At 41.2% G+C, this 14,513-nt stretch overlaps 1 protein-coding gene across 1 annotated transcript in view; it reads right to left on the reverse strand.

Moving 5' to 3' along the window:
* Nucleotides 1–14,513, reverse strand: part of LOC115128259 (nuclear factor of activated T-cells, cytoplasmic 1-like) — a 63,675-nt gene continuing 49,162 nt past the window's right edge. The window contains 2 exon segments of the mRNA XM_029657947.2: nt 1–4,718; nt 13,230–13,835. Coding sequence (XP_029513807.2) covers nt 4,663–4,718; nt 13,230–13,835 — 662 coding nt within the window. The 3' untranslated portion in view covers nt 1–4,662.

Genomic DNA, 14,513 nt, shown 5'->3' on the forward strand with positions numbered 1-14,513 from the left:
TAGCATTCAAAAGAAGGTATTTATTAATGACAATACATACAGTACATGAAGCAGAATTGGAGCCCACAAAAAAAAACTGTGAACAATTAATCTGCATATCTGAACAATATAATAGTCAACTTTTCAGTAAACATGGCTTCATGGCTTTGTTAATTTCCTTTAAATTCATGGATTAAGACTTAATATAAAAGAGCGGAAATAAATGCAGTTGTAATAAGGGAACTTATGCGAGCTAATGATACAATGAAGCAAAAATCTTGATTATTTAGCATGTATTCAGTCTAACTATTGTGCATTCTACAGACTGAATCTTAGAATACTATATATTGTAGTGTATTATATAGTTAACCATTTGGTAATATGAGGAGCTACATGAAACACTTGAATAAACAAAGTACATGCTATAAGAATAAATACATACTTATAGAAAAAGTTTTGGATCTCCTACATGAGAATATTGCTTTTCACCATTGTTACCAATTCTTTGGATTAAAGGAAATAATAAATGTACATAAGAGACACCTTTTTCTATTACAGTCTTAATGTATACATTATTTGAGAAACAAACGCTATACCAGCATATTGCATAGGTATCCAGGAATTATTTTCTAATTGACAATTTAACCAAAGTGAGATGATTTCTTCCTTTCATATGAATAAAATAATGATTGCTAATGTACGTATTACCAGATTTCCCCACTGTTTCTACAAGGGAAACCAAAAAAAATGAATTTCAGGGATGGCATGATTAGTGTGGCGAAAACCTGCTGTATATGCTCTATCCCATTCACATATTTTTTCAAGCATAATTCTTTCCCTCAGTATCTTGTAGACAAGAACTACACAACTATGTAATAACTATGTAAAGGAAATTCATTTGAGTTAGCATATGGCAACCATATGAAGCAGAAGCAAATCAAGCATTGGCCAGTAAGCAACAGAGTTATTATCACAGGCTGACTATTGGCTAATCAAGCATGTGAAATGCAAACATTACATTGTCCCAACAGGACAGAGGCAGCACTGGTACTTGAGATGAAATTTTGGCTTTCCAAAAGGCACTAGCCTTGAATATCTTCAAAATCCTCTTGACAACATAGCCAACACATTGCCCTAGTTGTATTTCCTTAAAATAAATATACACCTGAGCAGATTGAGGTCTTTGTCTTTTATAAGGCATGTGCTTTTAACTCACTGTACTCAAGGACTCAATGTTGATGCCATTTCTCAGTCCTTGGGTGACATGAAGAGATGGCTCAAGTCACAAACATACAAAGCTGTACTAAACAACAGATCAAAAGTCAAATTGAACATGCAGGTAATGCTATCATTGGTGAGTGTGAACAAGTGCTTAAAGGTCAACTGCCCCTTGGAACCTACTTCACTGGTTTTAAATGGCCTATGTGGCATCGATGAGTCAAATTTATTCTAGTGTCAAAATAGAGTGCAAAGTGTAAATAGAATAATTTTTATTATAAAGTCAGTCTCGTCCAAAACAGAGTATTGTAAGTGCGTTCGTCACAATTTACTAGGAGGTTGGGTATGGATTACTTACATGGCCACTTTTGTAGATGATGCCCAATTGCCTAGAGACAACACGTTGTCGTACCATGTGGACATTTGATGTCAAGTCTGCATATGGATACAACACACGCACGTTTCGCTCAGCAAACAGGAGTGAAAATAGGCTTCCATAAAGTTGCTGCAAACTCCCAATGCATTTCAACAATATTGCCAGATTACCAGGAATAGATTGTACCCGACACAGTCAATTCTGCTGCCTGTCAACTGTCAAACGACTGGTGTTGGTGAGTAATGTTAACTAAATAGATAAGTGGTACTAGCTATCTAGTAGCTATTTTTGGTTATACATAGGGTGTGAAAAATGCCATATTTTGACTATTGTATTTCTGTTGCTAATTGTGTAGCTAATCCTCTTAATAAAACCAATGGTTCAAACTGCATGTCTCTATCACAATCCGTTCAAAAGTTATTGGTGTTTTTTCCCTTGTAGGATGGCCAAAATTAGGATGACTAAATCAATGGAGGCCAGAGAAAAAAAAGTGGTCAAAAGTTTAGAAAATTGCATTGTCATCTAGGCTGGATTCTGTGCAAGAATTAAGGCTACTGGCTACCTCACTTTCCTGTTGAAATCATATATTTTCTCGAATCCGCAGGACATTAAACAATATAGATGGATATTGATTTTGAGACATGGCATGTATTATTTTCAAATATTAGTATACGCTTTTCATTTTTTTAAATACGATTTCTCACAAAAACAAACTGTGAAATGTCACTGAGCATATACCAAGCATTTTATTTTCAAAGCTTTTAATATTTAATTCACCGCTATGTCAACCGAGCTCGGTGCTTATTATTGGATGTATTAGGTTACTCATGTTAGAGAAAGACCCCATGGAACGATTCAGAACATAAGTAATCATATTTGTCTTGGTAAAATGTATTTTATAACATAAGGAAGTGAAATTTCATCACCAAAGCACGTTTTCACCCACCCTGGGCAGGACACCCTATTATAAAACATGATTTGATAATGCTAGCGAGCCAGGCTAGCTGTGATACCACAGATGAAAGGGGAATGATACTGTAACTAGATAAATACATTACTCTAACGTGCAATGTGATGTATAGCATGTCAGAGGAAGATGTGCATAGCTCACATTAGCTAGCTACCTTGGTAACAACAGATAGCCCATTGGCATTTAGGGTCAATAACAGGGCAAGCACTTGGATACTAGCTTTTTAGTCAATCATAGGATGTAGCCAGCTTGTTTTCAATCATGTTAGAACTCGAACTGCATAGCTAATGTTACGTTAGCTAGCTAGCCAATTCATTGAAACTCGTACAAAAAATATGATAACTAACCCGGATTTGCAAGTTAGGTCTCTAGCTAGCATTCGGGGGCTTTGTCTGATAACCCAAAACAACATGCCTGTTCTCATAAAAGTGTATCATGTATGCTCTAGGGCAAAAATAAATGTAGGATGGCACTTGTCTACTGTAAATATAGCTATGGCTCTGGCAGCAAATAGCAAAACATAACAGTAAACATTCAGCAATGTAGACTGCTGGTTGCATAGCATCAGCGTCACCAGCCTGAATCTATTCCGTAGTTACAGTCCCTCTATTAGCATATAAATTACTTACAAACTAGAGAACCTTATGTTTCTCGCTATATCATTCAGTGATGAGATGTATTCCATTCACAGGCTACATACACAACCAGGTGGATTTGTTGTTCAGCAGCTTCGTGAGTAACCCCATACCATATTAGGAGCTGTTACAGAAGGCTGAGGCAGTGGTGAGGCACCAGTCCTGCTTCAGAGTAATGGAGGTCACATTTGGTCTGGTCAATGGTCAAAATTACTATCTGTCCTGAAATTCACCTAATCACCATTCATAATACAATGAGTGCCATGTATAGTATGTTGTAAGGAGGTGGCCCCTTCCACTGTGCCAATGGACTACTCCTGGGCCCCAGAGAGTAATGCCAACCAGTCAGTGCCATGCTGGCACGTGTCCCTTGTGAATTAGCTATGAATCAGGATTGGCTATGGCTATGTTCAACCGTGAAATAACGGCAGAAGAGATGCTTTTGAAATGTAGTCCTCTGACTGAAAGACAAGTTGACACTGATGTCTGAATTGGGAGAGACGTTGCACTCAGCATTAAAATTATACAATTATACACATCTATTACTTTGTATCATATTTTGTTACTTTTGAATATTTTGTTACATTACATGACTTGACGAAACACTGAAACTAAGTTCTAAGCTACTTTCGTAGCAAGGTGTTGTAGAATGAGTGCCTTATGAAACACATTCCAGACACTGGCACTTGCTATCTTGGCATAACTGATTTGACAGAGAAATATTAGCTAGATAGCTGCAGCTGGCTATCCTATCACCAAGCTACACTAGCTGCTGTCAGCTTGACTAAACAAGCTCACACAAACTGTAGAACTGAAATAGCTGACCATCTTGAGAAGGTCGAGTCAGTCAGGAGGGGAGAAGTCCTCAACTTCAAACGTTGTTCTCTCCATAGCAAAGCTAGTTTGTTTGTTGTGATTCCGCTAGCATTTCTTTATGAGCATTGATGAAAAACAAGGCCAAATCAGGAAGTGCAGTCGCCCTTTAATTCTCATCATTTCCTATTTCCAGTCAAAGGCACTTATTATGGATGAAATCATCTCATTGAAAGCCAGATACACAAAACAATCTGAAGCATTGTACACAAAATGTACACTTAGGCACTGAATCATTTACAATATCTGCAGACAGAAGTAAAAAAAAATACAAATAAAAAAATTCTTGGTCCACTAAAAAGCATACTTATTGGGGTTGAGGCTGGAAGGTGCAGTGCTGCATAGTACGCCTGTTTTTATTTTCTGAGAGATCAGCCATTTCATTTCATCTTCAATTTTTATACATTGGTGAATCTTCTGAAACGGCATCTTCTGAAAGGCACACATTAGATTATAATCTTCAAGATGCTCAATCTCTGTTCCCCTTGGTTGTTTTTTTGGCTTCCTGCATACTGTAGTCCAAGCATGCAGACGTTGTAAAAATTATTGGTACAGTATGGTATTTCCCTTTCTTCTGCTTCAGTCCTCCTGTGTCCATGATTAAAGTGGTGCTACGCATGACTGTGGACAGAGATGCTTGAGAGGTCGTTCCTGATGATCTCATTAACTGTGAAGAAAGGAGAAAGATGTCAATATCTCCCAATCTACATCAAAGCATCTCCGGTACATTCTTAGAAAAAAAGAGTTCCAAAAGGGTTATTCGGCTGTCCCCATAGTGGAAAGGGTTCTACATGGAACCCAAAAATGTTCTACCTGGAACCAAAAAGGGTTCTTCAAAGGGTTCTCCTATGTGCAGCCAAAGAACCCTTTTAGGTTCTAGATAGCACTTCTTTTTTTAAGTGTATAGTTCATAGTATTTGAGAGATATAGCTAGGTGTTTTAGCAGGTATTACGTCATGATGTGTTCAGTGTGAAAAATATATTCATTTGTTCAAACGGAAAATAAATGGAGTCTTGTTAACACAGATAAATAGAAGTCTCAGACTGTTTGGTTTGGAGAGGATGCAGCTTCTTGCCCTCTACAAAGGATCCAAATGCACTTGTCATGCACTTGTCTCTCCCCTTTCCTGCCTAATGCCACTCTTTCAGTGTTCCCACAGTCGGTGAGCCCTTTTATCAGCTGTGTTCTTTGGCTGATGGGAGGGAAGTGACCAAACACCGAAGGGACCAATTGGAACTAAACAAACAGCAATGTGGCAGTGTGTGCCATCTGAAAAAGAGGATGGCAAAGGCAGCCATCTTGATTGAGGAGTCCACCATGAACCAGCAGTGTCAGACTCACCAAGAGGACCTGACTCCCTTTACAGTGCTTTTTCTGGCAAGCCTTATCAGATCTGGAATCTGTCAATATTTCACAATCTGGTAACATCTGCAAAACCTAAAGCTTTTAGCAAGAAAAGGCCTCCTTCATATTAGAACAAGCTATGCCCCTTCATTACTTGTGAGACCGAATCACCATCTGTGTTATAGTTGCTTCAGTATTTAACCTATCTAGGACTGGCTCGCCAACAGCCAATGAAATTGCAGGGCACCAAATACAAATCAGCAGAAATCTCATAAATCAAATTTCTCAAACATATTAGGCACCATTTTAAAGAAAACATTCTCGTTAATCCAGCCACAGTGTCTGATTTCAAAAATGCTTTACAGCAAATGTTCCACAAATGATTATGTTAGGTCACCACCAACTCACAGAAAAACCCAGCCATTTTTCCAGCCAAAGAGAGGAGTCACAAAAAGCACAAATAGAGATAAAATTAATCACTAACCTTTGATGATCATCAGATGACACTCATAGGACTTCATGTTACACAATACATGTATGTTTTGTTCGGTAAAGTTCATATTTATATCCAAAAATCTTATTTTACATTGGCGTGTTATGTTCAGTAGTTCCAAAACATGCAGCGATATTGCAGAGAGCCACATGAAATCACAGAAATACTCATTATAAATGTTGACAAAAATTCAAGTGTTATGCATGGAACTTTAGATACACTTCTCCTTAATGCAACCGCTGTGTCAGATTTCAAACAAACTTTACGGAAAAAGCATAATCTGAGAACGGCGCTCAGAGCCCAAATCAGCCAAAATAAATATCCGCCATGTTGCGCAGTCAACATTAGTCATAAATAGCATTATAAATATTCACTTACATTTGATGATCTTCATCAGAATGCACTCCCAGGAATCGCAGTTCCACAATAAATGTTTGTTTTGTTCGATATTGTCCATCATTTGTGTCCAAATAGCTTCTTTTGTTAGGGCGTTTGGTAAACAAATCCAAAAGCGCGTTCAGGTCCAGTCGGACAAAAAGTTATATTACAGGTCGAAGAAACTTGTCAAAGTCTAGAATCAATCTTTAGGATGTTTTTATCATCAATGTTCAATAATGTTCCAACCGGAGAATTCCATTGTCTGTAGAAAAGCAATGGAACGAGAGATACCTCTCATGTGAAATGCGCGTGACTGAGAACGAGGCTGCTGGCAGACCCCTTAGTCAAACAGCTCCCATCCGGCCCCCCTTCACAGGAGAAGCCTGAAACAACGTTCTACAGATGGTTGACATCTAGTGGAAGCCTTAGTAAGTGCAAAATAACCCATATCCCACTAAATTCGAGAGAGGCTGAGTTCAAAACTACAAACCTCAGATTTCCCACTTCCTGTTTGGATTTCTTCTCAGGTTTTTGCCTGCCATATGAGTTCTGTTATACTCACAGACATCATTCAAACCGTTTTAGAAACTTCAGAGTGTTTTATATCCAATACTAATAATACTAGGCATATATTAGCATCTGGGACTGAGTAAGAGGCAGTTTACTCTGGGCACTCTATTCATCCAAAAGTGAAAATGCTGCCCCCTATCCCAAAGAAGATAAATAAACATTATTTTATTATTTTCCTATTATTTTTTTTATATTATTTTCCTATGATGATAGGATAAAGGGTCAATAGTACAAGGCATTTATTTTCATTGACACAGACACCTGATTGAGGAGCTTGGAGGAAAATTCCTTCCTTTTTTTATATTCAGGGGATATATCATTTAATAGTACTGAATGAACCAGCACCACTATCATTTAACAGCCTCTGTCTGAATCCCAAATGGCACCATAATCCCTAAATAGTGCACTACTTTTAACCAGAGCGCTATGGGCCCTGGTCAAAAGTAGTGCACTATATAGAGAATAAGGTGGTATTTGGGACTCTAACCACCTCGGCAACAGCTCCTCCTGGACTCAGATCTAGCCACAGGCCAAGGATATGTCTCTCAGCTCTACCAGATAGCAGCCAGATAGGGGAACACCCCTAGAGCCTGGTGGTGGAAGCCAAGCCCACGAGCCTACAGAGGAATTCCATTTGACCGGACACTGGCCCTGCACCATTAGCTCGCTCCCATTACAGCCAGGAGCTGGGGCCTGGAATTGTGAGATTCCCTCCCAAAAAATGAGGTGGTGCTTTTTCATCTATTGTGGTGCGGTACAGCTCTTCCCTGTGTGGACCAGCCCAGACACAGCCACTTCCTCTCAGCCTTCTCCCTTACTTCCCTGCACAATAAGAGTGACAGGGTGTTCCGAGCAGCGCTTGGCTGGTCCCGGAGGTGTTTACATGGTAGAGAGAAGTCTTTGTGGTCCAAACAATGTGCAGGTCAAACTAATTTGACATGATCACAACCGGCGGTATAAATGTACAGAGGACAGAGGTGAATGTGAGAAACCGATAAATGTGAGCAACCAATAAACTAAACGAAAGAGGCATTCCATAACATGTTCAGGGATTTCGAAGACAAATCACTTGAATTTTGATAGTAGGGAAACTGTTTTCTTATGGCTACAGAGTACAGTACAAACATCCCTGAATCTGAGCCGTCAAGTTGTCTAGACATAAAGTTAATATGTTTGGCCAGCTGATTGACTGCTATTAATAAAGAAATAGGAAAACGATCTGTGTTGGCTAAATGACGGAGTAGAGCTCTCATACGTGTGTGTCATAGAAACACACAGACACACACTATTATGTGTCTTTGAGGACAGGCGTGTATTTCAATGTGATAGGACTTCATGAGGAACTTGGCAAGAGCAGATACTTGTTAGTGGAATTATGGCATTTTTATTCATAATAGTGGATCTAGAAAAAAATGGCTATTCAGTTTCCAACAGTTCACTTCTGTGCTTTAAAGTTTTATCTTTGTAATACATCACCAGCAGACGATTTCCAACCCCATCTTTCAGATATTAGCAAAGCAATGTGCTAGGAGAGCAGGCTAGCCATCTTTCAGAAATTAGCAAAGCAATGTGCTAGGAAAGCATGCTAGCCATCTTTCAGATATAAGCAAAGCATGTGCTAGGAGAGCAGGCTAGCCATCTTTCAGATATTAGCATGTGCTAGGAGAGCAGGCTAGCCATCTTTCAGATATTAGCATGTGCTAGGAGAGCAGGCTAGCCATCTTTCAGATATTAGCAAAGCATGTGCTAGGAGAGCAGGCTAGCCATCTTTCAGATATTAGCAAAGCATGTGCTAGGAGAGCAGGCTAGCCATCTTTCAAGGGAGACCTTGGAGTATTCCCATTCAGTCATATGGAAGATCTGTGCTTCTGTGGGGATAATGTACCATACTAGGCCTCAGCTTGAATTTGATTGAAATCTTTAACAACTCTATTTAGGTTCATTGCAAGTCAAATTTACATCATGACATTTTCTAATGCATACACAAGGTGCATAGTTTAATTTCAACATGATCTTCAGAGCCCCACACTACTTCTTAGTCTTTGTCAGCAGCAAGGTGTATAACTTAGCCTTTCAAAAAGAATAGCCATTAACCACAAAGTGAAGAAATAACCACATCCCCACCTCAATCCCCACCCTTTGACTTTACTCTCCCCAACCCCTGCCACGTGTGTTCTTCCCAGAACTCAGTCCACTGGCCCGGCGTCAGTCGTCTATTTGATCTGGCATCAACCTTCTCTGCAGCTGGAGGTTATGGGATATCCTTTTCCAAACTCAAACAACCAGGGACGAGTTGTGCTCCAACGTCTCCATACATACAGTACATACATCAAGTCATGATGTCAGACATCAATCTGAGACATTAATACATCAGAAACAGACACACCATATCATCACCTTCCCATTTAATGACCAACATGGTGGATGGATTACGGAGGTTGAATAGATTTGCAGAAATATGCCACATATGGTTCAATAGGTTCTAGATATCTGCTGAATATATCTGTAAAAACATTGTATTTTAAACAGATTGACAGCAGTTTACATGAATCTAAATCTGGGATTGATTATTAAATGTAAGTGTTGAGTTTAACACCAACTATGTTGGTGGTAGATCCTACAGCGCTGTAACAAGAACAATGTCCCCCTTTCTGAATCAGTGCTGTTCATTTTGACTCTGCAAAAGCAAGCTGACCCACTGACTACAAGCAGAAAACACTATGGCTTACCCCCACCAAGCCCACACCGTTGTCTGTTTACGTCTGTTGCCTTGGACTACATTTCATTCTGTTGCCACATTTCATGTGAGGGGTCTAATTGAAAAAATCTAACCGTTGATCTGTGTATGTTTACGGATGATTCAGGCTCCCCGCCCTCAACAAAACATTAAAAATAGCCTCCCGTATGAAAGTGACAGTAGCATGTGGAACTGGTTACTATGACGATGTTCAATACAGAGTCTTGCAATAGAGACATAGTGAAAGAATCTGTGTTGTTCAAAGCAAACAACCCAGATGGGAATTTCTTGTGTGAATGGCAAGGACCGCTACTGAAGGAACGGTGGAAAACAATGACTCTGAACAGCTAGAGAAACAAAGTCAGTCACACCATTCACAAAACAATTAGCAGAACAGTGCTGTTAGCCTCATTAAGGGTTCCAGAGCATCAACAACCGTGCCAATAACGAGTGTTTCTGTCAACACAATACTACAGGACAACCGGTCCACTAACATGCTAACTACCACCTTTAAAACCTATTAATATTCACAGAAAAAGACAAGCCCTGAAACAGTGAGGAAGGGTGGTAGACATGCACCATGTACACACACATCCTGCAGAAGAAGGCCACATGGCTGGGCCAGGCCACAAGATGTTCTTGGCCCGTGCGGGCTGGGGCTCCTGCTGTATTACTGTTAGTCAGTTCCTGAGTGCAGTCGGTTAGTTCAGCATGTCACCCTGTATTACGCCAATGAAAACACTTATCCAACCAGGTATTTTATACATGCAAATTGCCTGAACAATGGAGAAATACTGAAATATGCGAAGGGCTTAAAAATATATATATATGAAAAAGGAGGGCAAGTGAGAGAGAGCAAAAATGTTACCGTGCGGATAACATTCCATGTCAATATCTGGAAATGCAGCATTGACTGGCTACTTCTCTGTGAACAGTATAAAACCAGTTGGTATTCAATATTGGATCATGGTAATCCAAAAGCCACATCATATCTCCTAACCAAAACTGTAAAAGTGGTTTTGTTTCCTTCCTTAGGTTGAGAATATTTACCAAAATGTTGAGGGAATCACAATCTCAAGCTATAGCCTTAACCTCCCTCCCCTCCTCTCCCTCGGGTCTCTCTCCTCTACTACCCCTGGCTCTCAGCTGTGACTTTACAGTAACAGTACACTATGTGCCCTGGTCCTCTACTCCTCCACTGCCTCAGGCCACAGTGGCAGCAGGCTCAGGCAGCATCCAGAACACACAAGCTCCAGTCAGTAGCTTTTATAGCCACGTGGCCTAGTCCGTTTCCATGAAGAAAGAGGTTTGGAGCCTCCTACAGGAGAATCTGAGAAATGGTAGACAGACAGGGGGGATCCTGAGACTGTAGGTTAAAAGATAGCACGGTGAGGGAGATACTGGGATGATGGAAGACAGGGATACCTTTTGGTGGTGTGGTAGGACAGTTATTAAGCATAGGGCTCAAAATATTAGAGGTCTGTTGTATACAGCTTTGTTTTACACTATAATTGAATGTATGGACATTCCATTAGGATATTCACATCGGGCGACATGGTGGCCTAGTGATTAGAGCGTTGGACTAGTAACTGAAAGGTACTGACAAGGTTAAGATCTGTCCTTCTGCCCCTGAACAAGGAAGTTAACCCACTGTTCCTAGGCTGTCATTGTAAATAAGAATTTGTGACTTGCCTAGTTAAATTAAAATATATATACTCTGTCTCACACCATTTTAAACTAATAAAAAAGCTAGGAAGTATGACTTCAGCGGCCACATCTAATGATCATTTTTACAAATCAAATTTCCTGTTAGTGCTGAAACTAATTGAACAGAATAAGTTACTAGTCCATGGACAGTAGGTGTCTCTGCACAAAATAAAAAATATTATATTTGTCTATGTGAACTTTAACGAGCATAGTCGACAATGAATTAGCGTACCACCACACCTGAGTGAGTCAATAAAATTGAAATCCACATGTACCCGTGCCAAAACTCCTGTTCACATTACTATAATTATACCTCTCCTGGTCCAAATCCACATGTAACCATGCCAAAACTCCTGTCCACATTACTGTAATTATACCTCTCCTGGTCCAAATCCACATGTAACCGTGCCAAAACTCCTGTCCACATTACTGTAATTATACCCCTCCTGGTCCAAATCCACATGTAACCGTGCCAAAACTCCTGTTCACATTACTATAATTATACCTCTCCTGGTCCAAATCCACATGTAACCGTGCCAAAACTCCTGTCCACATTACTGTAATTATACCTCTCCTGGTCCAAATCCACATGTACCCGTGCCAAAACTCCTGTCCACATTACTGTAATTATACCTCTCCTGGTCCAAATCCACATCTAACCGAGCCAAAACCCCTGTCCACATTACTGTAATTATACCTCTCCTGGTCCAAATCCACATCTAACCGAGCCAAAACTCCTGTTCACATTACTATAATTATACCTCTCCTGGTCCAAATCCACATCTAACCGAGCCAAAACTCCTGTTCACATTACTATAATTATACCTCTCCTGGTCCAAATCCACATCTAACCGAGCCAAAACTCCTGTCCACATTACTGTAATTATACTTCTCCTGGTCCAAATCCACATGTAACCGAGCCAAAACCCCTGTCCACATTACTGTAATTATACCACTCCTGGTCCAAATCTACCATTGTTCACTAAGTGTACAAGAGAAGCACAACTCCTGATGAATGTGGCTGGTGATAACTTGATTATTAGAGGAGTGATGTAAATAACCTACTACAACATAAGCTCTGCTGCTTGATTTCCCCAGACAGACAGAGCAGCCTAACAGAACTTCAGTCAGTGTGTTATTTAACCAGACTGTTAGCAGGAAGGGGGCAATTAGAATGGTTGGAGCGTAGCTCCAGCATAACAACCAATCCACCAGGGCTAGGAAGGCCCAGCCCAACCCAGCCAGATATTTGAGCTCAGTTCAGTTCAGCTGGGGTCTGGTGCAGATCACATCAAAGAGCTCTACTTTTACTGCTGCTGATAGCTGCTGGTTAGCGACTATCCCAGCTCCAGGTCTGAAGGATGGTTTCCTCCCAGTGATTGATATGGGGCCAGGCAGCACTGTTGTCTAGCTAACCCCAGGGAAGATCATTTATCCCATTTATTGCAAATCAGCACACAGCCCAGAACCCTTAGTGGTTGTGAATTCTGGAATCCCAGACCAGTGAGATCATAAAACTGGGTTTCTAAAATTCCCCAGCTTGCACTCTGCTTGGGAGGAATAAAAGAGGTAGAGGAGAGTTGTTTATTTTATCTGTGGACTTTTAAAAGGCCTGGCTATTATTCAGTGGCTTCAAAGTATGATATTTCAACCATAGACCTACCAGGGTTCTATGATTTAACTGTAAGTCCCTGTTCTAGTCGCCTGATAGCAGTGGGAGGACAAGGACCAGAGGGTGTTAATCATAAAAGCCTTACTCACCAAGTTCATGAGAAGGCAATTACTGTAAATAGTGACTGATAGTAGCATAGTATTACATCAAGTGTGCATTTACATAGCTTCTAAGCAGCTGGTTATACAAAAAATGATTTACTGTATGATTCAATGGTGGCTTTAATTATCACATTGCATTAGGATAATGTGGAGAGGTGTATGATTAATAACGCACCATCATCTAGGTACATCTGGTCCAGTTCCTCTGGCTCCTGTTTGATGTTAATGGCCAGCGTGGGGCTCGACGAGCGGCTGCCTCTCTCTGGCACTTTGGAGAACTGGGTCACTGGGCTGGAGCTGCCACTGATGGGCTGGGGCGGCGTTAGGCAGTGGGTGGGGGAGAACGGGGCTTCCGGGCCGCTGGTGTCAGGGGTGGAGGGCTGTGAGCCTGGTGAGGATGAGGCACTACTGGGTGGGTAGAGGACAGATTGCGGCTGGTAGCATCCAGAACTCTCCTGGATGATGGAGACATGTGGGATCGGAGACTGGGATGGGCCTGCTGACAGGCACTTGGAGAAGGGCGTGGTGGGTGACAGGTCATGCAGTTTGGGACTGGTGCTGGGGGAGGATGAGGAGGATAGTGAGGAAGGCTTCCCTCCCAGTCTCCGTTGGCAGGCGGAGTAGGTGCCCCCCACACATGGCCGGAGTTCTGTGGGTATAATGGAGGTCATGACCTGTGGGGTGTAGTAGGGCTTGGGGCGAAGCGCCAGGCCAGGGCCACGCTGGGGACACACCTGAGGGGGGTCGTAGTCATCATTCGGCTCCATTTTTATAATTGGAACTGAAAGAAGGAGAAAAGGGAGAGGAAAAGGAGGAAAATGAATAAACATACAGTTCGATCTCCTGTCGAGGGTGAGTGAGTGAGTGAGTGAGTGAGTGAGTGAGTGAGTGAGTGAGTGAGTGAGTGAGTGAGTGAGTGAGTGAGTGAATAAGTGAGTGAATAAGTGAGTGAATAAGTGAGTGAATAAGTGAGTGTGTGAGTGAGAAAGTGTCAGTGCATGAGTGAGTGAATAAGTGAGTGTCAGTGAATAAGTAAGAGAGTGAATAAGTGAGAGTGAGTGAGTGTGAGTGAGTGAATAAGTGAGTCAGTGAGTGGGTTTGTGGCTAGGATACCCACAGCCAAACAAACACTCATCAATGAGACTCTGTGTCTTTTCCACCCTGCTGAAAATATTCAAAAATGAAAAAAGGTGAGTGAGTGAGTGCGTGTGTGAGTGAGTGAGTGAGTGAGTGAGTGAGTGAGTGAGTGAGTGAGTGAGTGAGTGAGTGAGTGAGTGAGTGAGTGAGCAAGTGTCAGTGAATAGGTGATTGAGTGAGAAAGTGTGTGAGTGAGTGAATAAGTGAGTGAGTGGGTGGGTGAGTGAGTGGGTTTGTGGCTAGGATACCCACAGCCAAACAAACACTCTCATCAATGAGACTCTGTGTCTTTTCCACCCTGCTGAAAATATTCAAAAATGAA

This window comes from Oncorhynchus nerka, linkage group LG4 (genome assembly GCF_034236695.1).
Source record: "Oncorhynchus nerka isolate Pitt River linkage group LG4, Oner_Uvic_2.0, whole genome shotgun sequence".
NCBI lineage: Eukaryota > Metazoa > Chordata > Actinopteri > Salmoniformes > Salmonidae > Oncorhynchus > Oncorhynchus nerka.